General features: G+C 41.3%; 1 protein-coding gene across 20 annotated transcripts in view; it reads left to right on the top strand.

Moving 5' to 3' along the window:
• Positions 1-25995, top strand: part of tns1b (tensin 1b) — a 179582-nt gene that overhangs the window by 111452 nt on the left and 42135 nt on the right. For 18 of the 20 annotated variants that reach the window (XM_035651035.2, XM_047337019.1, XM_035651049.2 and 15 more), the window contains 7 exons: positions 8241-8282; positions 16848-16897; positions 20903-21074; positions 21848-21898; positions 21997-22119; positions 23968-24032; positions 25238-25321. In XM_035651035.2, coding sequence (XP_035506928.2) covers positions 8241-8282; positions 16848-16897; positions 20903-21074; positions 21848-21898; positions 21997-22119; positions 23968-24032; positions 25238-25321 — 587 coding nt within the window. Of the gene's footprint in view, positions 1-8240; positions 8283-10950; positions 11153-14102; positions 14393-16847; positions 16898-20902; positions 21075-21847; positions 21899-21996; positions 22120-23967; positions 24033-25237; positions 25322-25995 lie in introns of those variants that run through there. The other 2 variants (XM_035651052.2, XM_035651051.2) reach the window with 2 other exon arrangements.

Below are 25995 nucleotides of genomic sequence, written 5' to 3'. Positions count from 1 at the left end.
TGTTCGACTTTGTCTCTCTGTACCTTTGGAAATAACATCCCCATCAGACTGTACACTCTCAACCAGAGTGGCAGCAGATCATTTAAATCATTTTTGTAAAGACATTTTGGAATCGTTATTTAGATTTGTGTATTGTGTATCACATTACACACATGCTTTATTATTAAGACAAATTATTGCATATACAGAACATCTCTCATTCACATGCATGGGCAGATTAATCTAAGGAGGCAAAAAAGTAATGTAGCTATATTTTCTTTCAAGATTAGTGTCATGATGTTTTTTTGTAATTACCATATTTGGACATGTACAGATTTGAAGTTGTTGTTTTATGTGTGCGTGCGAGCTGGTGTGGCTGAGTAGACCCCCGACACAAACGCACACCCTCAAGGAGTAAAAAAATACTTGGCAGATGCCCTTAGAGGCTCCTTCCTCTCTCACATGTTGGCAGAGGCATTTGGTTACGTAACAGAGCGGCCTTGGTCCGTATCAGACGGAGCAGGGACGGGCGGGGTGAGAAACACAGAGAAGTCAGAGGTGGTTTAGGGTCACAGACGGCTGAGGGGTTTTTCCCACAGTGGGGACTGTCCACTCTCCTCTCTTCTGGTCCTATGGGATCCCTGGCATCCTACTCCCCACGGGGATGGGAACAGGAATAAGCATTCACAACCCTAACCCTGGATGAACGAAGGCCTGCACAGCCCCCCCCGCTCCAATATACAGTGTGTTTACATTTCTGGGCAATGGCTGTGTGAAGGCTGCAGATGAAGGACCACAGATCATGAGAGAGGAGCAGCTGTGTGTGTGTGTGTGTGTGTGTGTGTGTGTGTGTGTGTGTGTTTGTGTGTGTTTGTGTGTGTGTGTGTGTGTGTGTGTGTGTGTGTGTGTGTGTGTGTGTGTGTGTGTGTGTGTGTGTGTGTGTGTGTGTGTGTGTGTGTGTGTGTGTGTGTTAATTTTACTAAACTAATTTCTCCAAGTGAATGATTTCAAGGAAAATGTGATTAAAAACAAACAAAATTGACCCTGTTTCTATCAGTTTTAAAATGTCTGTAAAATCTAACATAAGAGTAGATAACAGCTCTGCTTTCAGCATCAATTTCATTATTGCAAATGTGACTTTGTATCATCTTAAAATATTGTTAAATTTATCAAAAAACAGGGAAATTGGTAAACTAATCTGGTTGATATAGTAAAACAGCTGTCAATATTTGTCAAGTTGTGTTTCTCTCCTCTGGAAAAACAATGTGTACTTGTATGTGGGTAATGTTTAAATTGAATAGTGTTGTGACAGCAGGTGATTGCAAACATTTCATTTGTTCTCTAGTTTTTCATCATCACATTTTCAAGAATGAATTACATTTGACATTCTGACTTTGAGGAGGTTTGGTGTGGAGGCAGCAGATTTCCCTTTTAGGCCACCTAGAGAGGGGAAAAAGATTTGTTATGGTTCTTGCCAAACAGCTGTGCATTTACTTTAAGGGCAAACAAACGCTGTCACTCAAGGAATGAGCTTCATTTCCACATTAAACCCACTTTCATCTCCTCTGGGTGGTAAAATAGCTTTTGCTGATTCCAGCAGTTGAGAGTGCCTGAAAGATTTTTGCTGCGAAGGACATAAGATTGAGGTGAACAGTCATCATGCTTACTCGTGTCTAGGCCTGCAGTTGGTGTGTATTCCCACTAGGAGGCACTATTTGACACAGCATCTAAGAGCACTTTCAGGTGTCCTGTGTTGGATCTGTCAGTCTGTGTCACCCTCTGTGATGGATAGTGTTCAGTTAATCCAGTTGATAGATTTTCTGTTACACGTTAGGTTTTAACCTCAAACACAAGGTTTTCTCTCATTCAATGGAAACAAGATCTGAAATGATTCACTGATTGAAATGGATTCAGTTTAATATGAGGAATCTCAAAAGACGTAATTAATCACCTTTTTTTTTGTTATTGTGGGCATGAATCAGTCACCTCTGGGAAAGTAAAGGTGAACTGCGATCGCACGTTCATCTCTTTGCAAGGAAATGTTGCATAGTTTCTCATCAAAGTGAAAGAATGCATCATTCCAACACGAGCACACCGAGGCATGTCTGGGACTGCTCGGCTGTCGGTGCGGGCCGTTGTCCAACTGCAGTGTAAACACAGGAGTAGGGCTGGTGCGTAGCCGCTGTGCTGCCAGACGAGATGATGTGTGTTCTTTACTGTTTCCAAAGAAAGCAATTCTACTAAAACTGTACGGGGCTCTCCAGAAAGAGAGGAGGAGGGAGGGTGGGGTTGGAGGGTGGAGTTGGTGGGTGGGGGGGTCGCTGAGGGAGAGGAAAGGATAAGTGGCGCTCAGCACACACCCATGCACTGACTCACACGCCCGCGCATGCACACACACGCACACATTTAGACACACAACATAACAACATCATTGCTGTGTGAGAAACACTCTGCCTGGGGGTGCAACAACCAAACACAGACAAAATCATATACAGTTGTAGAAAGTCCAGAAGATGAATGCCCTCTTTCACTTTCACTCGCACATGCACACAATATTGACACAGAACGTTAACACTGATTCATTCCAACACTCACAATCAGTGCTGTTTCCTTTCAGAGAGTAACACAGTCCCTCTCTCCCCTCTCGTCTCACACCCACACTCACACACCCACAGTGGAGATTTGAACCACTCTGCTCTCCACACGGAGCAGGCTGGGCCCAGCAAAATGGGCTGTGTCTCAGGCTCTAAAGATGCACAGCTATATATTTAGTACTAGGTCATTTCCCAGGAGGCTCTGCTTTGAGCTACGTTTAACCCTACCATTCAAGGAGGGGGGAACTTCCAGCACTGCTCGCTACCTCTGCTTTTCCCAAAACAGTGGGTTATAATTTGGTAAATTGGTGAAAGGAGCCTCTGTGCTCATGTGAAACAAAGCACATGGCGCGGTGCTGGCAGAGATGAAGGGCTGCGGGTAAAAGTTACACTCTGATGTGCTTTACATGGAGACGGGCAAAAGGCTCATTTAGTGTTCTCTCCTCATGTTTGTTGTCCGGATGACACTTTCAACAGAGACACTGGAACACGAGTGCTAAGGCATATGCCTCTTAAACTCAGTCCTGTTGCAGGCGATTAGTGCTTGTCTGTGAATAAGCTGTGTATTGTGTCCTGGAAGGGACTACCGATGTGCAGCTTCAAGAGCTATTAAAGGGTCTGTCCCATTTCATACAAGTTGAGTTTTGTTTTTGTAGTTGGTCATAATATTTACACTGTACCCCCCGAGTTGGTAGATCTGGGAAAACTGGTCATATTGCCGGAATAAAAAAAAGTCAGGACACGAGAATAAACTCAAATATAGTTGAAATTATTATCTAGACTTACTGTTTTTAGCATCCAGTTATCAGATTGATTTCCAACTGAGATTTATAATCTAGTAGCCTTGCGTAGCCAGATTAATACTCAAATGCGTATTAGTCTGGTACCTCTCGGTTTGTTTTGGATTCCCAAGAGGCGATACCAATGGACACAGACGAATCCTGCGACGTTTGTTGAGCGACGCAAAAATGTCAACAGACTAGAGCAGAGAGGAGATACCTGTGATGATGATTCTGTGAATGAGTGTTGTCGTTTTTGTGAGACAACTTTGAAAATTTTCGGGTACGTTAAAAGTTGCTTCCATCTGCGTCGTGGTATAAACCCCGCCCATTATCAGATAATCTGTTGTGATTGGACCAGCAAGTTTTCTGCCAGAGGGAAATCACTTCCCAATGGAGGGGATCCAGACCGTATTCCGGCTGAGCAAATTTAAATGAGCTCCCAGAATTCCTCTGGGTCCCAGGCAAATAATCTAGAGGCATTATACAGTAAGTGACATTACAGTTTCAGTTTAACCTCCAATAACTACACTTCTACATTGCTAATGATTTCTTCAGTGGGACACATACAATAGCAATAGATTCAACTGTATACAATCTATGTAGTATGGATAATGACAAGCCTTAGATGACAGTTTCAGTAGTCGTCGGTTGAGACTGAGGGTGTGTTCGGCCCTGGTAAATTATGTTATTAACAAAACACAGTTAGCTTGTTTGGTTGTCCTATTCTTGTGTTGCTGCTCTTGTTGTTTGCCTTTCATTGCAGATTTGGCAGTGACCTCGGTGAGTTCAGTCTTTTCATAATTGACAAATGATGGACAAAGCTCAGAAAATAAGAACCACGTTTTTATGGATGGGGCGTGTTTCTTCAGCTAATCTGGGATCAGTAGCACATCATATGATCAGGAGAACACTGGCAGAAGCTTTACAAAACACGGACAAGTAGGTCAGTTGATGTTGAAAGAATGTGGCTGTCAGCATCTGTTGAGATAATCTTTATCAGTGGAATTGAGTAACGGCAACCCTGCAACTTCACTCTGTGAACTTGATTTCATTAGAAGCAACATTTTACCACACAGTTTGTTGGTTATTCTAATAATCTGTTATTATTTTACCTTCATACTGCAGATCAACAGCCTGTATTTAGGTCCTATGAGAACAAATGCAACATGATGCTCAGCTGACTTGGGCGAAGGTGTTGGCATGGCATGGTATGACTCTGTGGATAATGTTTATATGTATACATATATATATATGTATACATATATAACAGTACGGACCAAAAGTTTTGACACACCTTCTCATTCAATGAGTTTCATTTCTTTTCATGACTATTGACATTGTAGATTCACACTGAAGGCATCAAAACTATAAATTAACACGTGGGAATATGTAATTAACAAAAAAGTGTAAAACAACTGAAAATACGCCTTATATTCTAGTTTCTCCAAAATAGCCACCTTTTGCTCTGATTACTGCTTTGCACACATTGCATTCTCTTGATGAGCTTCAAGAGGTAGTCACCTGAAATGGTTTTCACTTCACAGGTCTGCCCTGTCAGGTTCAATAAGTGGGATTTCTTGCCTTATAAATGGGGTTGGGACCATCAGTTGTGTTTTGCAGAAGTCAGGTGGATACACAGCTGATAGTCCCACTGAATAGACTGTTAGAATTTGTATTATGGCAAGAAAAAAGCAGCTAAGTAAAGAAAAACGAGTGGCCATCATTACTTTAAGAAATGAAGGGCAGTCAGTCCGAAAAATTGGGAAAACTTTGAAAGTGTCCCCAAGTGCAGTCGCAAAAACCATCAAGCGCTACAAAGAAACTGGCTCACATGAGGACCGCCCCAGGAAAGGAAGACCAAGAGTCACCTCTGCTGCGGAGGATAAGTTCATCCGAGTCACCAGCCTCAGAAATCGCAGGTTAACAGCAGCTCAGATTAGAGACCAGGTCAATGCCACACTGAGTTCTAGCAGCAGACACATCTCTAGAACAACTGTTAAGAGGAGACTGTGTGAATCAGGCCTTCATGGTAGAATAGCTGCTAGGAAACCACTGCTAAGGACAGGCAACAAGCAGAAGAGACTTGTTTGGGCTAAAGAACACAAGGAATGGACATTAGACCAGGGGAAATCTGTGCTTTGGTCTGATCAGTCCAAATTTGAGATCTTTGGTTCCTACCACCGTGCCTTTGTGCGTCGCAGAAAAGGTGAACGGATGGACTCTACATGCCTGGTTCCCACCGTGAAGCATGGAGGAGGAGGTGTGATGGTTTGGGGGTGCTTTGCTGGTGACACTGTTGGGGATTTATTCAAAGTTGAAGGCATACTGAACCAGCATGGCTACCACAGCATCTTGCAGCGGCATGCTATTCCATCCGGTTTGCGTTTAGTTGGACCATCATTTAATTTTCAACAGGACAATGACCCCAAACACACCTCCAGGCTGTGTAAGGGCTATTTGACCAAGAAGGAGAGTGATGGGGTGCTGCGCCAGATGACCTGGCCTCCACAGTCACCGGACCTGAACCCAATCGAGATGGTTTGGGGTGAGCTGGACCGCAGAGTGAAGGCAAAAGGGCCAACAAGTGCTAAGCATCTCTGGGAACTCCTTCAAGACTGTTGGAAGACCATTTCAGGTGACTACCTCTTGAAGCTCATCAAGAGAATGCCAAGAGTGTGCGAAGCAGTAATCAGAGCAAAAGGTGGCTACTTTGAAGAAACTAGAATATAAGGCGTATTTTCAGTTGTTTTACACTTTTTTGTTAAGTACATATTTCCACATGTGTTAATTCATAGTTTTGATGCCTTCAGTGTGAATCTACAATGTCAATAGTCATGAAAAGAAAGGAAACTTATTGAATGAGAAGGTGTGTCCAAACTTTTGGTCTGTACTGTATATATTAACTGTCTAACCAATATCCACAGTTGAAGAAGTACAATGTATATTTCACTATTATCCCAAGTGCATTCTAACATAATAAGTGCACTGGGACTGTAAGGTTTGCACATGCAAATCTCTTGGCTACAGAACAATGATTTTTTTCTTCACTCACGTCTTTCACTCACATCTTTTTTTTGTTAATATTGTTGATGGGGCAGCACGGTGTTGTTGTGGTCAGCACTGTCTCCCTCACAGTAGGAAGGTTCTTGGTCCAAATCCAGGTTCGGACCATCTAGGGCCATCTTTGTGGAGTTTGCATGTTCTCTGGTTTTCCCGTTCTCTCTGGGTTCTCCGGCTTCTTCCCACAGTCCAAAGACATTCAGATTGGGTTAAGTTGACTGGAGGCTCTAAATTGACCATAGGTGTGAATGTGAGAGTGAATGGTTGTTTATCTCTGTATGTTGGCCCTGTGATGGACTGGGGACCTATCCAGGGTGTACCCTGCCCTCAGCCCCCCATGAACTTTAAAGGATAAAGCGGTATAGATAATGGGTGGATGAATATTGTTGATGACCACTGTGGTGTTTTTTGAATCTGCTACAATCTGCTGGTTTCCCCAGTTCCCAGTACTTTTTTTGAATGTTATTTTGGGTATTATACACATCTTCAGGCATGAAAATCACTCACCTTTCGGCGAAACAGCCGTTTTGAAACGTACGTGAATCGTGTAGAGCTGATGAGAAAATATTTTTTTGGGGGGGTATGGACGGGACATGGAGGTATACCAGAGATTATCAGTGAACTGCGAACATATGCACGCGCCTGAAGGGAGCCTTGAATTCCATAAAAACATTCACTCTACAAGCGCGAGAGCATGGAAATATTAGTGCGAAGGGCCTCGCATCACCAGTTTTTTTCTCTGGGAAGGTAGGGGAATACTGCTACCTGATTGGTTTGTGAAGTGTACACGCAGTTCGCTTGTGCAGACCAAAGCACTCGGAAGCTGAAAAGAAGACGCCGATTTGGAAAGTGGAAAAGCCTGGCAAAAGACAGAAAGCTGAAGAAGAAAAGAGGGCAAGGCTGAGACGTGGCAAAACAGCGAAAGCGGGCAATGGGGACACTGGTCCAGGCACAGGAGAAAAAATGAGACCCCTTTAACCGCTCCCCCTTCCCGCCCATATTCATCTTCTGCGGCAGATTCCACTATTAAAGTTGTGCTGAGGCGCATTTCATGAGAGAATTTGTCAGTCTCATTTATTATATAACATAATGTGACAATGTATAGATAGATAATTTATTAAACATTCATACTGTCTTGTAATTCTGCTTGATTTTTCTCTCAAAATGCATCAGATTGATGCTTTTAAATATGAAATATTCAAAGTTTTCTTACGTGGGAGCATGCCCCCGGACCCCCCTAGAGGGGTCGTATCCTTGGAATCGCTCCAATGTTTTTTGGTTTTTTTTGCTCTCTACCATGAAACATCTAGTGCTTTCATCTCTCTCCCTCTATAGCTCGTCTTCCCATGTGCTGGTTTCTCTGATGTCTCTCTCCGCCTTTTCTGACTGTCCCTTCATCCTCCCTGTTTTCCCCTTACATCTGTTTCTCCCTCCTTTTCTCTGTGTCACTCTCTGTCCCTTTTCTCACTCTCCCCCTCGGTCTCTGTTGGCCTTATCCTCTCTCTCTCTGTCCATAGCTGTATATGGCATTGAAAAAGACTCTCTGGTCTTGGCTAATGGAAGCAGACCTGTCTCTCTATGTAAATATTTGCACAGAGGGATTATAGATGATCCCACGCATTCAAGGTGGAGCCCCACTCTGCTTCGGGCCACATTAGGGCAAAGAATGGTGCTGAGTGCGGCTTTAACATAACACGAGAGGAGATGCGATAGGATGACGAGATGATGTGACGCAACATGACAAAACATGGTGGTGAGTTTTTGGGGTATGAAGTGTTGCAGGTACTGATCTTACCTTCTATCTCTTTCTGTCTTTTGGAAACAGGCCCCAAGCAGCGACCTCCCTCTCAAACATGTAGACACCATGGTGAGTTTCAGCTCTTTTCTTCTTTTTTTTCACTTACCGACCTTTCTGTTACTGACTTTAAAAGCTCATTCATCTGCCTCTGATACCCTGGTCATTTGAGGTACTTATTATGAGCGGACTGAATTGTTACAGCTGCAATTGAAAAGCGCTTCTTCTACTTTGACTTGACTGAAATTTCTCACAGCTGAAACTGTTAATCAATAAAATGTTTTAAAGAACATCTTCAGTTTTATACCTGATACTTTATTGAGTCTACAAATCATTATTTTAATGTTAAGTTACCACAGTTTATTTACTGTGGCCAGCTTGGACTTGGTATATTAAAAATGCTATTTACTGCCCAGTGTTCACATCAAACATTAAGTACCAGCTTTTTGCACTCGATGATGACTGACTGATTTTGAGTCCAAGACATCAAATTGTCTGGGATTCAAATTGTATCATTAAAAACCAAACGAACAGGAAGTTCTTTGCTGAGGGTCAAGCCAACATTCAAACAGCAAATTATGTTTCCATTAGACTTTTTATTGAAGACACATTAGACACTGTTGGCATCAGACTTCGTGAATAGCTGCTGATTTGTGAGCAGAACGATTTGTCAGTGCGATATAAAGTGATGCAGACTTTTCAGTTTGTGCCTCCTGCTGTGAAACATATGTACCTGTATGCAGGGAGGTCAAATGTCTGGATACAAAGGGTTCCCAAAGTAACAATGTCAAACTGACGAAGTTTTGGAAATTTCTTCAAGCGATATGTGAAATTTCACAAAATGATACAAAATGATAGATGTCAACGTTGAATTTTTTTTGGATTACATCCAATGCCAGCGTTGATAAAAATTCTGTTTTTTACAATATCACATGGCACCTATGTGATGAATCAGGTTAGGGAAAGGATTGTGGTTATGACAAATAAATGTCAAGATATGAATAGGCTTTGTCAGCTCAACACTTGGATGTGGTTATGATTTACAAAGTGCTAACTGCCTGTGATGGGCCCTGATCTCTGGTCACCTGGATGAAAGCTGGTATGTCAAATGACCAACCACTACATCAACTTCCAAACCCTGACCTTTTACACATATAGGGAACACTACTTCCTGCTGATGGACTAAATGTGCTCACTGGACAAAAATCATGAAGCATTGTACAAGATGTACATAATTGCTAGTAGTGCTGGGCTGAATGTTACAGCAGTAATGATAGCAGATATGTACAACTTCTTAATCAATCTTGACTTTGATTTGAGCACTAAAAAGAGTGAACAGACATACAGTATGCTTTTATATTGGCCTGTGTCACATTCAGCCCGTGAAAAGGAAATATAGGGAAAATAAATATGGACACGTGTTACAATACTGAAAGTAATGGTTTAAAGCTGCTGTTGGTGGAATTTGCAAAAATAACTTTTTTTCATATTTCCTGAAACTGTCGCTATATGCTGGTAGTTATATGTGAGACAGATCGTCTGTGACAGACTCTGGGTCACTTAGCTCCCTCTACTGCCTTTAATGCCATTTGCCAGAATCCACCGTTCCCGAGCAAAAATGTCCTCTCTCCACTCTGTCGGTCATCCGGGGACGAGCTGCTCAGCGCTGAAGAACCTGTGCACAGACTCACTCGCTCGGTCACGACCAAGCTCACGTCTTCGCATCAGGGAATTGCAGCAGAAGCTGAGTTAGTTTGAAAACACCGTGGCAGAAGCTGAGTTAGTTTGAAAACACCGTAGCAACGAAAAAACTGCCCGGCTCCTTTGCCAGAAACTGCATATGCGACAAAGACCACGAGAAAAAACGAGCTAAAAAGAATGCAACAAATCGAGCAGATGTAAACATCGGAGCGGCTCCACAGAAGCAACGACACCGACAGAGTTCACAAACGATGCGTTCTGTTTGAGGGGTAATTATCTCTGTTTCATTCATCTTTTATTTTCCATGTTTGTCGCACTCTGTGACCGTGTGCTACTGTGCTGTTGTGATCAGGCTGCTAGTTCTAATCAGGCTGCTAGTTGCTAGGCCCACAGTGCTACGGCTATTGGTTAGCGGTGTTGTAGCATAATAGCTGAAAATATGTTCGTGTCCAAGTGGTCTAATCTGTTTTTGAGAGTTTTCCAGACGTGTGTGTGTCGTTGTCTGTGTTCTCACGGCCAAATGTTCCCTCGTCTGTTTCTGACTGTTTAGTTAGCTTCACTATTTTATCGACAACGCAGCATCCCGTGCAATGCTAAATGCTAAGATGCGTGATACATTTGTGAGGAGGAATATTTTTTATCCTTGATCAGTTTCACATACTCATGTTGCTTTTCTCCACAGATGCTGACTTTGCTGGGGGGGGGCAGCTCAGGAAGGAATATTCAACACAACTACTGTATTTTATTCATGCAAAATGAAGCTTGACAATATTACGTCATTGTACTTTGATACATTTTTTATGCTTTTCTTTGAGCTACTGCATCGGTAGTACTGAACCAGTGAATCTGATTACCCCAAATTAATATATTTAATGCCATGAATTGATTCAAAAAAGTATATTGATAGTAGTAAGTAATCTTCACATTGTTGTTTATTTATGCAATGAGAAACCAATCACTTTCAAAAATACACTTTATTGCAAAGCAAATACTGGTACAGGTTGCATAAATACTAAAATATAACTTTGAAAAAAATAAATGAAATTAAAAAAATATATTGCACAGCACAGTATTTACATATAGCACAGTCTTTGAAGCTAAACCATCTTGAGATGAAACCAGTGCAAGCGGCAGGGACCAACTGGCTCATCACATGAAGATCATCTGTGTCTTCAGCTCCCAGGTCCTTGGATGTCGGGCCACACACCGACCTCTGCCCCGTCTCCCACTGCCGCTGCCCGGTGCGTCTCTTATGTGACTCCCTCTTCTCCTCGCTCGACTGCTCGTCGAAGCAGCCGTGTTCACTTCCTCATCGGAGTCCAGTGTACCAGTCTCAAAGCTCTAATAATGTTATAACATATAGATGAAAGTGTCAGTCATCTTGCAAAGCAACAAATGATGTATGTGAAGATAAAGCTGTTCACTTACAGGCCTACCATGTAACACAACAGTAGCTTATGTGCTAGCTAACGTGCTAGCCAACTCTAGGTACGTAAACAAGCTAATATAAACTGATTTACGGTCAACTACGTTCAAAGACACTGACGATGTTGTTTTCAAAAAAGTCACAGGCAACATAACTAAAAAAACGTCTTATAATCTATCAATGTGAACGGTAGTCCGTGTTAGCTTCAGGTTAGCTTCTTACCGGTGGGAACGTCATGTTATGTACTTTGCCTGGCTTCGGTTGCCATGGTAGCGTGCGCCAGCACGGCGGGCTGGGAGGAGCTGTGGAGGCAGAACCGAAGTGCAGCGGAGAGGGAGGGGGAGGGAGCAGGAGTCGTTGGGTTTTGAATTCTGAGACTATGTCCACACTTCTCTCAATCCTACCGACAGCAGCTTTAATATGAAGATAAATTGCTCTATTGTGTTTTTATGACTTTTTTGACTGTTGTAGTGTCTCTAGTTGAAAGCGATGGTTTCATGGGTTTATTGTAGAGCTGCAAAAGTTAATTGATTAATCGATTAATCAATTAATTGCCAACTACTGTTTTTTTAAGATTAGTTTTTGGGGCTTTTTCCGTCTTTAATTTGACAGGACAGCTAGGTGAGAAAGGGGAGAGAGAGGGGGAAGACATGCAGGAAATCGTCACAGGTCCGATTCAAACCCTCGACCTCTGCGTCGAGGCATAAACCTCGAAGTATATGTGTGCCTGCTCTATCCACTGAGCCACCCTGGCCACATTGCCAACTATTTTGATAATCGATAAATCGGTTCAAGTAGTTTTTATGAAAAAAAGTTCTCAAAATTCTCTGACTTCAGCTTCTTAAATGTGAATATTTTTTGGTTTCTTTGCTCCGCTATGACAGTAAAACTGAATATCTTTTATAGTGTGGAAAAAATAAAACAGCATACAGTACCATCAGTATCTGCTGTTAGACTGTATAACCAGCACTGTATAACCAACTATGCAATATTTACATGTATTCTACACATTCTACATTCTACAACTATTGCTACTGCTCTGTATATAGTATTTATATTTTTATATTTTGTTATATTTTTTGCAAAGCTATTGCTTTTTAAATTTCCCCATTGTGAGACGAATAAAGGTATATCTTATCTGATCTTATCTTATATACTCTTTTACACCTGTATTCAAATGTGTTTTTGGTGATCTGATTGTAATCAGATAGAGCTCGACAAGATGGATGTACAGAGTAAATGCACCCACGATGTATTGAGAATCCAACTGCCCAAAACACCTCCAGAGGTGGTCAGGCATACATTGTGACCACCACCAGTGTTAATGCAAATGTCTGTCAATGAACATCATGTACAACAACTTATGTGGGCAGAGATATGTAATCACGTGCTGCAATTTCAAACCAGCTAAGCAGTTTGCATCCATTAGCCAGTAAAGACACAAAGCAGTCCTCTCCTCAGTCCTCAAATATGAACGCTAATCAGGAGAATCGTGGATGAATCAAAGACGAGACCCAGTTTCTGCTTTAATTTTTGTCCGAAAAAAGTATTGTGGAACTTGGCAATTCACATTACAACCAGGGTCTCCTTCTGCTTCGCAATGCAAGTGAACACAATAACGCAGCTTCACAGAGGACCACCACCTTCTTTTCGTCTTTTTTCCTTGTTTTGTGAGCAGATCTCAGTTGGATCTCAATGTGGACACTGGAGACGCACATTGATAACAGCCTTAAAGTTGTTGTTTTGGAAATATTGTTTGAAATTAGATTTAAAAAATAGTTATTCCATGTCAACACGATTAGAACATTTAATAAATGTTTGCTTAGAAGTCACTTGGCACTAGTTTTCAATGACACAACTTCCTGTGAGTTGTATTTTGTCTGGGAAAGCAGGGTTCAAGTAACCACCCAAACCCAAGTTCCCACTCTCCGCAAGGGCCAAAAGAAAACAAGTGTGTCTCCCTTTCTTCAGAAAGCTGGACAGGAGCCCCATATGAGACATGTCTTGCTGTCTTACGTCTCACTGTAGAGTTTTCCTCTTGAGTTATAATTGTGGTCTGCAACTTAACTCAGATCATGTCTGTACATTATGCAGGGTAGAGTTCTCTCTCTCTCTGAGTGTGCATGTGAATGCAGCTGCTACTGTCTGGTGATGGCCATTTGCTGTGTGGTTACACTGTGACATCTGGGAGATGTGTGGCCGCGCCTCATCGCCTCAGAGCATCAAAAAGATTTGTCTTATGACTACATGAGCTCCTCTTGCCTTACTGGTTCAGTTTCTTCTCCGCGTGGTTTAATGTGCTTCTTGGCTTCCTTGGCTCTCATACATTTACCTTAGCTGTGGATTAGCATTGACAGCACTCAACTGAAAAGTTGAGAAAATTACAGAAAATAGATAGGGGGCGGCAGTATTTCCCCTCCCAATTCAATGGTAGGGGAAACAATGCAGTGGAATTGGTTAACGCAAAAAAACTACCTTTACAGAGCGTAATTTGGGCGGACATGACTTAAGACACAGAGTGGTGAGGAGCTACAGTTAGCTGATTGTGTCTGTGCATGTGTTTGTGTGTACAAACCCCACATGTTCGCCTTAAGGGTCATAAAGGGTTTGCAGATTTAGATGCGTGCACAAATGGGGAGGGGGGGGGGTGGGGTGGGGGCGGGCGTTGAATACGAGGGTGAGAAGAAATGTGATGGGAGGGGGGGTCAGTACACAGACAGAGAGGGAAAGACAGAGAGAGAGAGAAGGGAGGGAATGACAGAAGGGAGAGACAAGAGCGCTGTGGAGGAGCCTGGTCTGAGCCTGAGCAGTGGCTCACTGCAGGCAACTGCCCAAAATAGAGCCCTCTGGTTTTTCCTTTTTTTTCCTTCCCACTTCTCCTCCTCCACTGTCAGAGAAAAGGGAGAGGTTTCACGTGGGGAACTTAACTGCCGGACACAAAGCAGTGAGAGGCAGAGGGAGCTCTCCAGAGATGAACCGGGGAGGGTCTTTAAAAAGGCGGCTCTCCTCTTTGAGGGGGTCATGGCGATGGAGTACGGGCTACCTTTTCAGGAAGGTAGGATGAGATGAATGGATGGATGGTTGGTGGGATTTAGTGTCTTACTACCGGAGGGTCACCGGGAGAGTAGTCAGTACGAGTTCTTGTAGCTTCTACTTTTCTCTTGCGCTCCTTTTTTTTTCTGCCGAAGAGTAATTTCTCTCTCAGACTTTTACCAGCCCCAAACATCTTCTCCCTCCCGCTCTCTCAGATGGTTAATTTGTATGGCCTGCTTGTAAATTCAACCTCCCCAGATGTTTTTCATCTAGAAACGTCCTGCAGGACCCCCCACTCCAGTTTCCAGTCCTCCTACTTCTCTTCCTCCTCCTCCTCCTCACTTGCTACCTCCCCCATCCCCCTTCCCAGTGCAACTTCTCAAAGGAGAGAAGCGGTTTTTAATATGCAGACTGTGAGGTGTTCAGGAGCTAATGTCTCAAAAGTTGGTCTGTTGGACTTGAATGCTGATCTGAAGAAATATAGACGTCATGATTTTTTCTGATGCTTGCTGTAATGTTTAACTCTATTCATAGAATCCTGCTGCTTGAACATAATGATGTCTTTCAGGGTATTTTTTGAAGAAAAAAACACCCACATGATCAAAGGGTTGGTTACTCTTATTTTGTTAGTTAGTCTTATTTCTCACTGTAGTTTCTTTGCAATGTTTTCTGGTGGCACTTAAAAATAAATGCTGTTCGTCATTCATCTCTATCCTCCTCTGGCTATAGTTTGTGCACTTCACAGCCACTTGCATCATACCGAAGTGTTTAGGCCAAAGGAAGGGGGGGGTTGCTTTGTGTCACCTTAGTCTGCAAACTGACTAGTGTGGACACTCTCAATGTGGCGCATTGAAATTTGTTGTAATGGGAAAGGAAATAACACGCAATCTGATTAGCTTTCTGTAGTTTGTGCCTGTTTGTGTATTCATTCAAACAATTTGTAAACAAAATGTTTGTTCTTGTGTTTTTGAAAAATGTGTACAATTTCAGTAAACCCCTTGCACCCATTTACCAGTTAATCCAATATCACAACAAGTTCAAATCAAGCATCAGCAAACTTCCTTGTAACTGCAGTGGGTCTGGTTTTGCCTCCCCTTAAAGCAGGCATTGCTAGAGTGGGGCCAGATAGAACTTTAGCCACACCAACAGTTGAAATAGCCTCCCTGTAGCCCCACCCAGACATTATCTAAGATAATCATGTATGTTTTCAATTATTTGACTTCTGTTTGCTTCAGTCTCGACTTGATCCTAGTTTATTTCTCAGACAGGGCTTTCCCAGGAGGCTATGTGTTGCTCTGACCATTCTTAACAAATTGTTCATCGACCAAAACTTACTAAAACTAAAATATTTCATATGTAAAAACAAAAACTAAATATCTAGATCATAGGGCCCATTTGTAAAGAAGCACTACAGTGATTTTGCTGCTTCAAGTCATTATGGGTTGAAATTACATTTATTATTTAACAAACCCACTCACATGATGAACTATGCACAAATATTGTACACTGATACACAGTCAGCCTATAGGAGGGCAGAGCTGTTCTGAGACTCTTCCATGGATAGCGAGTGGTGCTCTTGACACTATTGGCCCGCAAACCAGTCTGATCTAATGGATGATGATGGATAACAGCCCCCTCCTGTGTACATGTGACCCAAACACCGCAGAGGAGTGAACAAGTCCACATGCCCTTTGACCCCTTCCTCAAGCCAGTCTGAGGGGGAGGCAAGTCAGACCAGGCATAGTGGAGCCAAACACAGTCATCACCTTCAGCCACACTTCCTCTGCGAAAGCCTCTCTGCTTCGCTTGGTGAGGGTGCTCACATTGCCTTGCACAGCTTAATATAAGGGGCCACATCCCAAGATGAATATCTGAATACTTTGTACACCTTGTGTAAAGGGACAATAATCAGAATGTGTCTCTCTGCAGGTTTATTTTCAGACGGGTGAATATAATTTCACTACATGCCTGTTATATCATATTAGATCTCAGCATTGGAGCAAGTTGGTCCACACGTGAGTTTACCTCCAGGCGCACGGCCGCTATACCGAAGACTGCCCTTGAACATCTCCCACACACTGCATATCTTTCTTAACACCTAAACAAAACAAAACCTTCAAAGAGTTATTTATTTCGTTTAGCGTGTCTTTTAGCCAACATTTTCAAGTCTTCAGCTTCAACAACACAAACAAGACTGAACCCGTGTGGTGACGTGCAGCTTGGTGCTCTGGACAGCCTCGGTCTACAAGCAGTAAATCACAGATCACTGCGATACTGTGGCTAAATCACCAATCAATGAAACTTCTAGTCACATAATGTCCCACGAAGGTGGCTTTAAACTAGTGCTGTAGATGGAAAAGTAGCATGACTTGTTGTCCCATGTGTTTACATATTTGAAAGTGTTTTTGTGGTTATTGTATTCGCAATATTGTATGAGACAATGACAAAACTCTGGTGTTGTCCTTTGTGTTTTTCAGGGCTCAACAAAATCCTCAAAAAGCATGGAGTCACGGCGCAGACCATCGAGGTAGGATCTCGTCTTCTCTTTTCTGCAAGTTTCCCAGAAAGGCTGCATTTGGCCTATCTTTGTTAAATTATTTTAGGTGCTCATCTCTGCTTCCCCCAAAAGTTTAAGTTTAAGTGTTTCCTCCAAACACTTAAACAATCTCTATCAAACCTCGGTCACACTCAGCCTGAGATATGAAGCATTTGGATTAAACCAGTTTGGATGAAAGGATATTTGCTTTTTATGTTTTTATCAGGGGCATGATTAAAGCAACATGACCTGCCATTGAACAGGAACTCACACTGTTTTGGTTGGACAAAAAGATATTTGGTGTCAAGCACTCTCACCTCAGTCCATAGGGAGCCACAGATGTTGCCACTCCTGTAATTAATCTGTAAAACCAGTTCATGGTGGAGCACTGTGCTTAGCTTGATTTGCTCACAGTAAACCAAAGAGCTGATAAAACGGCTCAACATCTCAAACATCATGTACACAGACTAAACTTGAGTCCATATACTGACCTGGATTGCAGTCAGTTAAAGTAAAATTCTTGTTAAAGGCGTGTAACCGCACAGTCATATTATACAAATTAGCACTTGAAGCGTTTTTTGCCTATTTGATGAATGTTTATGTACTTCTGTAATTTTTGCACTTTTGAGTAATATCTCGATGGGTGAGTGCACTTATTGTAAGTCGCTTTGGACAAAAGCGTCTGCTAAATGTAATGTAATGTAATGTCATATGATTGTTTGTTTCTCCTATGCAATACTGTGTAGATTCAGACAGGCGTATTAACATTTCTATAAAGACATGGATTCTTTATATCTGCATGGACTGTTGTTGTACTGCTGATGTCCATTCGATAGCACTCTCATCGACCACCTGAAAAATGTATTTAATTATAGTTATGTTAGGAAGTAAACATAAAAATATCACACAAATAAACTACAATTAAGAAACAAAACATCCTAAAAAAATATTGACTACTAATAATTGTTGAGCAATGTAGACTTGATAATTTTGATGTGCATTTTGATGTAAATATTACTGCACAAATCATTATATTTTTGAAATGTAGTGCAGGTCCTTCTTGCATTCAAATTCATGTACAAATCTGGCAACACTGCTGCATTTGGGGGGACAGACTTGCTGTTTGAAAAGATGATGAGATGCTTACGTGTGATTACTTCATCTCATCTACAAAAAAATACCTCTTGGAACAATTATGTTCAGTTAGTTGACGAGTTACACAGGCGTCATGTCACAGTGAAGCAAAGGACGCTGAAGTTGTAGCTATGTTTTACGTTGTAATGACTTCAGGTTTACACCTGATTCTGAGTGGTAGGTGGTGATATTCAGATATTAGAGCAAATATATTTAAGCTCTAAGCTCTAATGACAGCACGTAAAATGGTGGAGGGAACTTCAGTATTGAAGATTGACTTCAGAGGATCTTGCTAGGCTGAGGCTTAAAAACTGCAGACATTTTGCCATTGAAGGGCTGCATAGCAAATTGTAAACATAAAAGTGATGCATTTGTCACCTTTATAGAGTTGTTGGACTGTAAAATCAACATTTGAGAAGGTGTTAAAAGCTGGGAGAGTTCGTTGGCCTGTCAGAATTTGGTAATGATTCACCATGGGTTTGTGACTCTGAGCAATCCCTTCCACATTACTCAATTCTTAATAAAAAACAATTACAATTACAATTAAAAATGACATAAGGTGTTTGTGCTGGAAAAATCATAAAGTCATACCTTTGCTTTATAAATTGTACTAATAAAAAACAACAAAGCAATTTATCTAAATCTTGACTGGTCATTAGACTGAGTTTATGAGAAACTGCAGGTATTCAGCCGTCAGGAACAGGTTCGATCACAAGCCTGGATCAAGTGCTCTCAGTATTTTAAACAGTAGAGACAAAAGACCAGCTTACCCCTTTTTAAGAGATATCAGGCAAGATAATTTTTACAGCCAACTGTCTCAGGTTTCCCAATAAAACATTCCTGCTTCGCAGTTAGTGTTTGTCCAAAAGCACTAAGGAGATCACTGTAGCACTGAAACTGAGCATGATGAGATTTTGCGTCATTCATCAAATGTGATATGCAAAAAAAGGGGCAATCGCTTCATCTCTTCAGCTGATGTGGAGCAGGTTGGAGCCCAGCCGGTCAGTGCATGCTGGTGGAGCTGTAATAAAATCAAACCACAGGCCCATGTTGGTGCAGACTTCACCCAGATGCAAACGACATACATATACAGAGACTGACAGGGAAATAGAAAGAGCAAGACAGGAAGGGAAACAGATGGGAAAGAGAAATATTAAGAAAAACTGAGACTGAGTAAAAAAAGGAGATAAAACACAAAAGATGTTTAATATATAATAAAAAAGAAAACGAACAGGTTTTGCCAACTCCAAACAAAACAAAAACCCACAATCTTCAGCAAAATTTAAAAGTTAGATATTAATCGTGGCACATGAAAGAGAACATGTGTGGCATATCAGTTTCTCTCTCTATCTCAAGTCATGGATAATATCCAGTAAGCGAGTTTTGAGTGGGTCCAGATGTACAGTAAATAGCAGGTTACAGTGTTTGTATGGTAAATCCGGAGCGATCCTCTCACCCAGACATATGAGCAATTTCCTTTAGGGGCTACTCACCGCTGACAAATGTGGGAAATATGCTGCAGTCTGGGCGCTAGGTCCAGACACCCGCTCCCCCTCACCTCCTTATCTCACCCTCTGTATTTGGTTATTCCACTCTCTGCACCTCCTTACTATCTCCGTAGACATATGGAAATGAAGTCTTGAAAAAGACAAGATCAGCAGAGACTCCTAAAGAAATCTGTCACTGTGCTTTTAAAGTTGGAGAAAGTTGTTGAAATCAAAGCAGTGTGTCAGGTTTTGAGTTAAGGGGTGGACTCTAAGGAACGCAGACAAAGTAGTTTTTTCCCCCTTTTTAAAAACGTTTTAGGCCTTTATTTAGTGGTATGATGAAGGAGAGAGAGGAAACATTTGTGTTTCTCGAGGCGTATCTGCCTATGTGGTATACACCCTAACAATTTGGCCATTGTGTCACCATGTGAAAGGGAAAATGCTAGGAGGCGAAAAAAGTATTTGTGGCTTACTGCCTGTCACCAGTAGAGGCGCTATTTTAGGAAACTTTCACGTTGGTTGTTTTGACCACATACGACAGAGTTTGTCGTCGAGTTGGAGGACTTTCTTCTCATCTAACTTATGTCATGAGAGCGAATAGGTATTTCCAAGAATGTCAAACTATTTCCTCTAGAAGCCATTACAAGCTGTTTTTCTGAAAAGCAATATTACTGAGGCAAATCAAGAAGATAAGGAGACAAGTATTAGATTTTGGTGATGGTTGTTGATGACTTGCCGAGTTCATGGAGAGAAGAATCCAATGAGTCTGTGCAGACTGGGCTGTGATGAGGAGGTGGAGGGTGCACAGAACAGCAGCAGGAAGACACTCACCGAAGCAAGCATGAGAGTAGTCTTCCTGATTGAACTTACGCTAGAGCTACATAAATTAAAAAGTATCAACTGTCCTATTTAAAAAACAAAAAAATGCTAATATAAAGTAGAATTATATTGCCTAAATGATTAAGTGCAAAAGAAAAGAGAATCTATCTCTCTATCTTTTCACTGAATCATGGTGAATGAGCCATGCTGACCTTAATTAATGTTCAAGGTAATCAGGGTAAGAGAATCTTCGTCATGTTAAAAAGAGGCAATAAATGGAAACTTCTGAATTTAATAAAATAAAATCTGCTTCCCAGAAAGAGCAGATCTTGCTGAATTTAGTGTCCGTGATATGTTATAGCTAGAAAGATCACGCAGCAGCTAGCCTGGTAAACACAGGCGCGTGTGTATAAATCACGTGTTGCATTACTTTGGGTATTAAATTCAGTCTACATTTGCCTTTGCAGATGTTTTATTGCTGCAGAGTGGGGCCACTGAGTCCTGTAAGTAACCTGCAGTGAAAGGTAAAGGCTGCTCTGCTCTTTGTGTCTGACAGGAGCGCAAGCTTGCTGCAGGCCCTGGAGGAGAGCTACGAGTTGGACCTGATCTACATCACAGAGAGGATCATCTCTGTCTCCTTCCCTAGCAGCGTGGACGAACAGAGCTACGCTGCCAACCTGCAGGAGGTCGCCTCCATGCTGCGCTCCAAACACGGACACAACTACCTGGTACAGTTTTCTCAGTACATCTGGATGAGCCTGGTGGGAATATTTTAATCCACTTTTAAAATAAATGTAAACAGTGACAGGAATATCCAGTCATTGGAGTTGCCCAGATCGGCCGATCTTCAGCTGGTTTTCCTCACTTGGTTCCAGCCAGAGGGATTATGTATTAAATGTATGCGTTGCATCAGAGTTGTGATCATAGTTAGCAGCACTGTCCTTTTTACTGTTGGTTTATCCTCATCTTTCCATTCTCATGCAAGAGAAAAAAACAAACTGAAAATATAAATGATCAAAATCTGACCTTTTGGGTTGTTTTAAAGTAATAAATGTATTATTGTTGATAACTGGCTATACCCTATAATACAAGAACAATGCTGGTTGTTTATTTCCATGTCTTTTAAACGGATAATCAACTAGTTACAATTGAATTAGTGAGATGTAACAATGTAGCTTTGGCAATGATGCAGCCTTTGATGCATCATTGCATGGCACTGAATTAGCATCATGTCATTTACTTAGCCATCAAATCCATACTTAAATCTCCTTTGAGCTTGAAACATTAAAAAGATGCAGCTACAGATGGAGTTTTCAACCAACTTCCAAAATAAGTATTAGTTAGATCTGCCAGTGATGAGTGCTTTTGTGTGATAATCTACCACCAATATCACTGTAAACAGCATATATGCTGTGCTAGAACAGAATCTTGATCCGCTGGCAAAAATTGTATACAATGTAACATTTCCCCTTCTCTGTCTCTTTTTTTACCTCTTCCTCAGCTCTTCAACCTCAGCGAGAAGCGTAATGACATCAGCCAACTTAATCCAAAGGTAAAGCTGACAGCTACTGTACTTTTCTTATCTCCTCTCTTCTCCCTTGTATTGTATGACCACCAATCTGAGCAGCAATCTCTCTCCTCCTTTCCCAGGTGTTGGACTTTGGCTGGCCTGACCACCATGCTCCAGCGCTAGACAAAATCTGCAGCATCTGCAAGGCCATGGACACTTGGCTGACAGCGGACAGCCACAACGTGGTGGTCATACACAACAAGGTGAGACTTAAAGGCTGTTCTTGCATAGCACATCCGATTCAAGGCAGTGGTACTCGCCTTCCATGCTGCAAAAGGCTCATGCCCTTCCTACAACCAGAAAATGGTCAAGCCTTACACCCAAGTCCGTCCACTCCACTCTGCAACTGACAAATGGCTTGCTATTCCCCTAACTAAGAGGGGTGGGCAGCCACGTCTGTTTTCTGTTTTGGTTCCACAATGGTGGAACAAGCTGCCCAATGACATCAGGACAGCAGAATCCCTTCAAAGATGCTGTCGCAGACTGAAAACTCACCTGTTCAGACTGCACCCTACTCCCTGAATATATTAAAAATAAAATAAAAATCTAAATGAGCCCTTGAAGCTGTTTTTACCTATTTGATGTTTATGTACTCTATCAATTCTTGCCACTTTCGGTAATATCTTCATGGTTGAATGCACTTATTGTTAGTCGCTAGGACAAAAGCATCTGCTAAATGAATGTAATGTAATGTAATATAATGAGTGGATGCTGTAGGAATTGAGCAAGTTTTCTCCAGACAGTAGAGGGTGCTCTCAGGCTCTTCTCAGGACCCCCCACTTCCCCTGAGGCTGCAACTAGTTTTCTGTGTTTGTGTCTGCAATGACATCCTCCCTGAGCGCAACACTGACATTCAGGGTCGATTGTTTGTGTGAGAATGTCTCTTTGTGTGCTTCTTTGAGTCAGTGGTGCTGGATGGGAGTTAGAAAAACACAGATTAGGGAGGTAAGGAACAGCGCTCATCATGACTTCTGAGGTTTATTTTACCCCTTTACACTAAACAATGACATAAAACATCAACTGACCAAATATTTTCCTGTTGTTGCCTTAACTTACTTGAATCAAATTATACTCTTGTGGCAAGCCACACTCATCTGGCTCCTATGTGCGCTGACACAAACTATAAAAAGTATATTCAAATACAACTACTAGGCCGGTGTCCCAGATGCACTACCTAATCATTTTCACGTTAACCCCACTATGTTCCTGATTGTTTTTTGTAACGCAAGAATTAACCATGGGATCCTAAGCATCCGTGCCTCATTCCAAGTAATTCCCACAGGGAGGTTACAAACAAGTCGGCTGCTATAACGACTGGTATTTTTCTGAGAGTTGAGCAACGCTGGTGATGACAGTGCGGGGTATAAGACATTGTGGTGGTCACTAAGGAAGCAGGCCGTGTTGGGTTTCCACATATCAACAAATCATTTCCACTGGGCTCTGCGCTGTTTTTAAGTGGCCGCAGTATTTATAACGCAGAACGCACTTATTCTCCACAGACATCCTTGTTTTAAAGATGAATAGATGGCTGAAATTAATGGAATTCCAGATTGGTTTGTTGCCGTAGTAACACGTGCTTAGACTTAATGACCAGCCACTTTTGGCCGTAAAAAATAACAAGCATAGTCATATACATAACTGTTTTTTGATTTTTAAATTAAACTGATAATTGTGTAAGCAATCTTTAAAGGAATATTCCACCAGTGTTACACATAAAGCTCTGTTAATAAGAGCTTTACATTTCAGGCTGTGAAAACACTATTAAGATGCCCTAAAATATTACCTGATGATGTCATCAGGTTATCTATAACAGGTTATCTATAACAGAAACCCTTTTTTTTACTGGGCAGGTAGGGGGTATAATAAAAAGATGCAGTTGTTCTGCATTATGGGAAATCCGACCCATTTAGAAATCAAACCACAATAAAATTACCCCAGTACTACCCCAATAACTTAATTAACAAAAATTCTGTATTATATGGATATTGAAAATGTGTTCTTGTGACAGCACCATAAGCTGGTGTATGAAACCTGTGTTTGACTCTTTTCAGGGCAACAGGGGCAGAACTGGAGTGGTGGTGGCAGCCTACATGCATTACAGCAACATATCTGCCAGGTAGGTCAATTGTACACCAAGTTGCTGTACACTTTGTGAAAGGGGGAGAAAGCCATATAGGAAGGGAGCGAGAGGAAGCACACAGATGGATCTGTTGTTATGTGCAAACAAGAGAGAAAGGGGAGACGAGGTGAGGAGCAGACAATACTAGATAAGGAAGGATTCTTCATCATAAGACCAAAGCCCACATCTGAGGAACAGCCAGCGATGTGTCGAACAGAGAGAGGAGGGGTGGAACATGAGACTGGGCAACAACACTTTTATTTGGAAAAATCTAAAGACAACTGTTTGATATAATAATTATGAGCAGAAAGCAATGGGTTAGATTTAAGGGTCACAGCATCACATGACTGAAATTATATGTAAAAATGCCTTTTCCTTCATTTTTGTTAGGTTTTTTTTTGGTCTCCCAAAATAGAATGGCATTCTGTTACAAAACCCAAAGAAATGTTAACTACTAAACAATTAGAGGGGTGAATGACTCGCCGTTGTTTTTTTAGAAAAGCAGTGATTAGCGAGGAAAAGATTTAATAAACTGTTTTCTGTGAAAGTATTAGATTTATCTATTATCCTATTATCCCACAATTCAATATAATGCTTTTGTGAAGTAGATTTAGAAACTCATGTGGCAGCAAAAAGCCTGAACATGAACCAAAAGTTATACTTACTGTAGATTAATATTGATTTATGTGAAATCTTGCATCATGGATAAATAGGTTTTATTGTGTGCATGCAGTGTGGGCAGAAATAGCTGCCAGACATAAATTCTAAGGACGCTTTAGTCTGCAAGATCTTCACATACTGATGCTGGACACACATGGCTAAAACTACGTCATTATATTGAACATTTTTTTAATGAATGTCTACTTTGAGATGCATTCATGCATCATCTATTTCTTATAATATATCTATCCCTGGTTTCTTCTTGTTTATTGCAGCAGCTGCATGTTGTTGTAAAATTAATTCTGTTTTGTTTTTGTGTTGACACCTGTCAGCAGTGCGATGTTTAACATTAAGAGTGCTATTGAGGGGTTTTGTGTAACACATGGGTGCATCAAAATATATTTTTCTACAGTGTGCAGACTTTTCAGATGTCTCACTTGGCATGACCAAGCCCCCTGTAGTCTGATGACTATCAGGCTACATAACTGTGATATTGCTGCACACATACTGTACTCTTACTCAACATATCTGTTGGAATGCAGTGCTGACCAGGCTCTGGACAGGTTTGCCATGAAGCGCTTTTATGAAGACAAAGTGCTTCCTGTTGGTCAGCCATCACAGAAAAGGTCAGTCTTACGGCATTTCTTCTTTATAGTATGATTTGACCCTAGCATGAACCCAAATTTAAAGCTGTATAATCAATTTGTGAGGAAAGTGGAATACGTTGCAACCATGACACTGACAATCAGCTTAAAAAAAATGTATGGCAAACATTTGCATATTTATTTGGGATTGGTTTCTTAGATATGTCTGTCTGAATGGTTTACTCCAGTTCCAAAATTGAAATTACCTGGCGTTAACTGCTTATGTCACTCATGATATATTTTGAATACATCAATGTAAAAATAATAAATGAAAAATGTATTGAGGCAGTTCTTTCATAGGAGGAGAAAAGAGACAATAATAATTCATAAACTCTTTTGAAGAGCTGCTAGGGAGTGACGAGTTGAATTATAATTTTCTGTGGGTTCGTTATAAGTTATAACTCCTTTCACGGCATACATTATTAATTAATTCATGATAAAAAAGTATTGATTGGTGGAGATTTGAAATATTCAGTTTGGTCTAGAATTGAAAAAAGTCAAAATTTTTATTCTAAAAGTTCCGATGATGTCTTTTTTTTGTTAGTGGATTATAATTTCAACCATTTGTTGCAAAGCATTAGAAATCCCAATATAGTTCAACAGAGAGGGACATAGCAACATGTTATGTCTTCAATTCACCTCCCTCTGCCTCACTC

Source organism: Scophthalmus maximus, chromosome 14, assembly GCF_022379125.1.
Source record: "Scophthalmus maximus strain ysfricsl-2021 chromosome 14, ASM2237912v1, whole genome shotgun sequence".
Taxonomy (NCBI): domain Eukaryota; kingdom Metazoa; phylum Chordata; class Actinopteri; order Pleuronectiformes; family Scophthalmidae; genus Scophthalmus; species Scophthalmus maximus.
This window is presented reverse-complemented; position numbering and strand designations above follow the sequence as displayed.